This window comes from Mus pahari, chromosome 5, assembly GCF_900095145.1.
Source record: "Mus pahari chromosome 5, PAHARI_EIJ_v1.1, whole genome shotgun sequence".
Lineage (NCBI taxonomy): Eukaryota > Metazoa > Chordata > Mammalia > Rodentia > Muridae > Mus > Mus pahari.
Window position 1 is genome coordinate 34,635,256 of NC_034594.1, and position 6,000 is coordinate 34,641,255.

The 6,000-nt window shown below is 44.4% G+C and overlaps 1 protein-coding gene across 2 annotated transcripts in view; it reads right to left on the minus strand.

The window, feature by feature from the left end:
- Positions 1-6,000, minus strand: part of Rftn2 (raftlin family member 2) — a 55,819-nt gene that overhangs the window by 19,678 nt on the left and 30,141 nt on the right. For both annotated transcript variants that reach the window (XM_021198496.2, XM_029539407.1), the window contains 2 exons: positions 3,769-3,890; positions 2,541-2,644 (listed from right to left, as the gene is read on the minus strand). In XM_021198496.2, the coding sequence (XP_021054155.1) occupies positions 2,541-2,644; positions 3,769-3,890 (226 nt within the window). The remainder of the gene's footprint in view (positions 1-2,540; positions 2,645-3,768; positions 3,891-6,000) is intronic.

Here is a 6,000-nt window from a genome sequence, read left to right on the forward strand (position 1 = left end):
ATTCTGCTAAGGGGTTAGATCTCCAAACAATAGTTCTTATTTATTATATAATTATAATTATATTATTATACATATATTAGTATATCAAATAGTCCCCTCATTTATTAGCCAAATGTGTTCAGGTAAGGGTTTTTCTCAACAATCCTCATGGCCAGTGAACAGCATTACACTTAATCTTCATTTTATATTTGTCGTGTTGTGTCCTGGATATGAAGTCTCTTCAGAAAAGGTTCATATGTGAAGCTTCTCCAGGCGATGGTCCAGGGGAGACTGACTGGATCTTATGGGTTCTAACTCCCTCAACTTACAAGTTCAGGGCTGAATGGGCTCTTAGTGAGGAGGGGCATAGCTGGAGGAAGGAGGGCGTGGCTTGCTGGTGAGCGGTGTTCTGCCTTCACGCCAGAGCAGTGATGGGGAGCCAGAGCAAGTCTGCCCTTTAAGTCACTTTCCTGGGCATCCCGTCACAGTGACAACTCAGAAGGACCCAAGGAACAAAATAAACAAATTACCCAAAGCTCCCGGCGGTGTCTGAGAGGAGCAGGACAGGGCTACTCTCTGCCTTCCCGCACAGGCCGGCTGCTGCTCAGGTACATTTCCTACTCTCTTCTGCCCAGAAGCAGCAGTAGACTCCTGGGAAAGGACTTACTGAACAGTGAAGCTGCTCTTTAGTCTCCTCAGGACTTGAGCATCAAGCTTTATTTTTATATTCATAATACTTCCTTGGAACCTATGGACTAAAGTTCCTCATTGCTAATTACTGTATTAAATTATTTATTGAATTCATGAGCTTGGCCCGCCCCAGTGAGAGTGCAGGCTCCTGGCTGTGTGTTAGCATCACATGAAATGTAAACACATCTCTCTCTCTCTCTCTCTCTCTCTCTCTCTCTCTCTCTCTCATAAATGACTTCAGCACCAGACACCACAGACGCTTTTCACTGGCAGATAGACTTTTTCTTTTTAATTTCACCTACAGATCTCTGGAGAGTGTCAGTTTATTATAAAACATTAATAGGAAACTGAACAGAAGCAAAGAAGCCCCCGCCCCTTTCCCTAGCATATAGTCTCCAGAACTGAATATATTTTAGAACCACTGTGAAGCTGTGAATCCTTCCAAGGGTTGCTAGACACATTTGACAGCTATACACTTGGGATATACACAGTATTATTCTCTAATACTGTCCTAAAACTTACCTTTAAAATCCCTTAGCAAGTTAAAGATTTAAAAATTACTTTTTTTGTGTACGGGTGTTTTGTCTGTAAGGCAAATATACCACATGCATGCAGTACCTGGGAAGGCCAGAAGAGGGCGTCAGATCCTCTGAAACTGGAGCCACCATATGGAAGCTAGGATTCAAACCTGGGTCCTCTGGAAGAGTAGCAGGACTCATAACCACTGAGCCATCCCTCCAAGCCTCCAAATCCTTAGCAATTATTACCCACAGGCTTCTATAACAATGCAAATTTAGTGAGCCATGAGCCCCTTGCCATTCTGATAGCATATAAAGATAAGTCCTTTCAGACGGTAGAAGGAACACTTCCATGGTTCCATAGTGCCCAGAGGATCTGGGGTGCAGGAGAAATCTGCATGATGGTAAAGTTTTGGCCCCGTTCTCCCTCCCTTTGTCCTAGAGCAACCTTATAGCTACTCCTCTTACAGCGTTTGGAGGGAGTCTTCAGAGCACTGGTTGTAGGATAGGATCTCACGCAGTTTGGGCACAAAATGCCGGAGTCTGGCTTCATGTTTCAGCCTACTCCCATTTCCAGGTATCCTTGGGATCACAATATATTTTAGTTCCAGCCTTAGGCTTAGTCCTGCCATTCCTAAACTGGTCCTGACCGGATACAGGAAATACCACTGGAGCTCAGCAGAAGTGGGCTGGCTGCCAGATGTCCTGCCTATTCATTCAGAGCACTGTGGGAAATACTTAGAAGTGAGCCCAGCTGGGATCCCCAATGAATGGCAAGGGATGACTATACTTTTCCATAGGGGAAGAGGTAGGGGAAGCTCGGGACTTCCACACTAGGGAAGGAAGGTCTGTACCTAGCTGTATCAGGCCAAATGCACCTAGGAGAACATCAAAGAGATGGAGAATACGGACATGGTGGTGGCAGACACTTTTAATCCCAGCACTCAGGACACAGAGGCAGGTAGATAGCTGTGAGTTCAAGGCCAGCCTGGTCTACAAAGTGAGTTCCAGGACAGCCAGAGCTACAGAGAGAGACTTTGACTCAAAAACAAGCAGAACAAACAGAAAACAATTTGAAGGCACAGACACACAGGTTGTTGAGGTGTGTGCAGACCCATGGCTCAGACAGAGAACTAACTCTTGTTTTCCAGAAGCCCCTGCAGATTTCTCAAATGTCTGTGTATCTGAGGCACACCAATGACAGGGACCCACCCTCTGGATCTGCTGACCTCCACATCCCATGAAACCACACTAGAAGCATTTCTCGTAGGCTTTAAGTCGGCACTGGTTAATTTACCCACAAAGGAGCAGGTTGTAGAATGAGCTGTGCAGGTGAGGATGCATGGGCATTACCTGTCGTGTCTCAATATAGGGGTAGGCAACACGCTTGTCAGAAGCCATCCAAACTCAGCCAGGGTGTGCAGCAGGGGGCCGTAATCGGTTTTGATTTCACAGCCCTGTGTGAGTAAGAATAAGAGCTTACGGTCTAATAGCAAAGACAGTAGCGAGGATGAGGGGCTGATGAGTGTTGTAGTGTGTGTGTGTGTGGGGGGGGGTCCTGTGCCCAGTGGAACAGTGTCATGGGGCCCATGTGGCCCCCAGAATGTCACCTTCTGCAGCTGTTGCCTTCTTAAAACCACAGTGAGTGGACAGTGGCCATTGGCCTTTCTTTGGTCCTGGGAAAGCCAAGGTTCTCAGATTCTAAAGTGCGGAGCTGGGGATCTGCATTTTAAAAGCTCCCCAGGGCGTCCGATCCACAAGGCTTACTAAGTAGGCTCAGCAGTGGCCTCGGGCCTGGGACGGGAGGCTGGGGGTGGGAGAGAAGCTGCCAGGCTGGCTGTGTGGCCGCTCTTCTTGCTCAGTTCCTCTGGAGAAGGTTTTCTCCTGCAGCTATACTTAGCACCCACCTTCCCCAGCTCCCTCAGTGGGTTTTACAATTTCTCTGAAAATGAGTTCTGTCCTTTATGGTCTTTGTAAGGCCAGAAAGTCAAAATGTTTCCTTGAAAGATGGTCTCTGTGAGGACCTTGTACGCTCAACAGAGGTATCCAAAGGTATTTGTCTACTTCAAGGGCAGTAGTAGATGACATCTGAATTTGTAAATGTACAACCCCAGCAGCATGACACCTCTGATTATGACAGTGCTGTGTGTACACATCTGGCCTGGTATGTAAGAGAAAACCTTTGGATGTTTTTATTTAAAACAAAACAAAACAATTCATAAGGTTAAAAAAAAAAGCACATTATACTGGTTGTTCAGGGGTGAAAGGTTAGATGATTTATTTCCAGTCCATTGCCAAGGCATTTTGTAGTGAGGATTTCTAGGCCAGGGGATTGTGTCTAGGGCTAGAGCTCAGATGTGGGGAACCTGCTTTTGTCTAGGTGCAGACAGTTACTTTTGCTATTTTACTGACATGTTTGAAAACATGGGTAAAGCATATGGAAGAAGTCTGTCAATTCTTTGTTGAGGATTCTGGTGAGAGTGGCCCATCTGTGTCTGGGGATGTGCATGTACCTGGCAATGAGGGGCTTTCAGCAAATCACACACCAAAGGAAAGCAGACGGATGGAATCTGCAGCTCACCTCAATGACTGTCCACTGTTCTACCACAATGGCATCGTTTCCTCTCCTGTTAGAACCTGGGACTCCAGGTCCTTCTTCTTCATAGATAAAAAAGCCTTCCAAAGATTTAGGTAACTGGTCTCCTGTGGGGGAAAGACACGTTCAGAGGAGTCATGTGTACATTACAGCTGCTTCTAAGGGTCCTGGTGGCAAGCTGGAAGAAATTCTTGTCGGCTGGAAGCCATTTCTCATGTGTGTAGTCCCAGGTTACATGATGCGTGTCCCAGCATCAGTGACAGAAGCTGAGCAAAGCAGCTCACACATGTAATGCAGGATTTATGAAGCCGAGACAGGAGGCTATGGAGCTTAAGGTCATCCTTAGCTATACAACACGCTGGAGGCCAGCCTTGGGTACGTGAAACATTAAGATGGGCTGGAGAGATGGCTTAGCAGTTAAGTGTGCTTGCTGCTTCCAGAGGATGGAGTTCAGGTCCCAGAACCCACACTAGGTAGCTCACAATTGCTTGGAGCTTGAGCTTCAGGGAATCCTATACCCTCGTGTGGATTCCATGTGTACTTGCACATGTACAGACATGAGTGGGCATGCATGCACATGCACAGACACAGAAACGTAAATAAAAATCCTTATAGAGAAGACCCACTTAAACAAAAGCATTTTGGCTGAGTCCTGTTTTAAGATTTGCTTTTTCTCCATAGGTAAAGACAGTTTTATGGTTCACTGAATTAAAACTAAAACATACGCATGGAACTACCACAGCAGAAACAAAGTTAAATAATGTGAGCAAGAATGGAATGTCAATTCAAGAAGCATCTTGGAATGACCTTCACCTTGAAATAAAATGTTGGCTTCTGATGTGTATTATACAAACACATGAAAAATGTTCATTCTTGAACTTGCAGGTATAATATTAAAACCAGAGCTTTAAAAACTATAAGCACAGGGTAGGAGATGACTCAGTGGGTACAGTGCTTGCCCTGCAAGCATAGGCAGGAAACTGATCCCAGCACCACATAAAAGCGGAGCCCTGGGGAGGCAGCGACAGGCCCAAGGTTGGCTGACCTTGACAGCCTAGACAAAATGACAGTCTCCAGGTTCAGGGGGAGACTCTGCTCCCCAAAATAAGGTGGAGAGTGACAGAGAAAGATAACTGGACATTGACCTCTAGTCTCCACATACACATGCTTGGGCAAGTGCACACATGTAACACATGTAACACACATGCTATAAACACCGAACAATTCCCAAGTCCCCACAGCAGCGACAGGAAGTGGCTAACAGAAGTCATTGTCCCAGAACTCCTGCTGGGAAGGAAGTTTTAAGGGAAGTCCCCTCTGCATTTTTCTTGAATAGTTGACAATAGCCACCTGGCCTAAACTAAAGGATTTAATGGAAATTCTTTTGCCTCTTATTTTGCTATAGAAGGCATTTTTCTCATGGTCCTGTGCTAGGTAAACACTGGGTTTTATGTAGCACTTGTCACATCCAAGTTTCCCTGACAGTCATAGAAAACAGAATTGTTTTGTTGCAGCTTGAAAAAAACCAAACCAAACCAAACCAAACCAAACCAAACCAAACCCAAACCAAAACCAAACAATCTCCCAGCTCCCCCAAATATTCCAATTAATTTACATCATTCTCAAGTCTGTCCACCCTGGCTAGGTGATGAATATCGCTTAATGCCTCCAAGTATCATCTCCACCTTATGTTTATATTTTATTACGGAACATATTTTCTAATTTATCAAACAACAATTTATTTATCTAATCATCTACTTTACCATCACAATAATTTTTATTTTATTGTCACCATCTCCACTAAAAATAATTTTTTGTGCTAAAAAATTCCTGTTTAATAGTTTTCTGAATAATAAAGGCTGACAGTTTTCAGATAATATTTTAAGTTTAAAGATAAAGAAAAAACTGGGGCTGGAACGATGGCTCAGTGGTTAAGAGTGCCGATTGCTCTTCCGAAGGTCCTGAGTCCAAATCCCAGCAACCACATGGTGGCTCAGAACCATCTGTAACGAGATCTGACGCCCTCTTCTGGTGCATCTGAAGACACAGCTACAGTGTCTTAGATATAATAATAAATAAATCTTAAAAAAAAAAGAAAAAACTAATTTTAGTGTCATAGTTTTAATTTTTTAAGAGGCTGAAATTTGAAAGCAAATTGATTTTTGCTTTATTTTGGAGGGGGTAGATTTTTTTCGAGGCAGGATTTCTCTGTGTAGC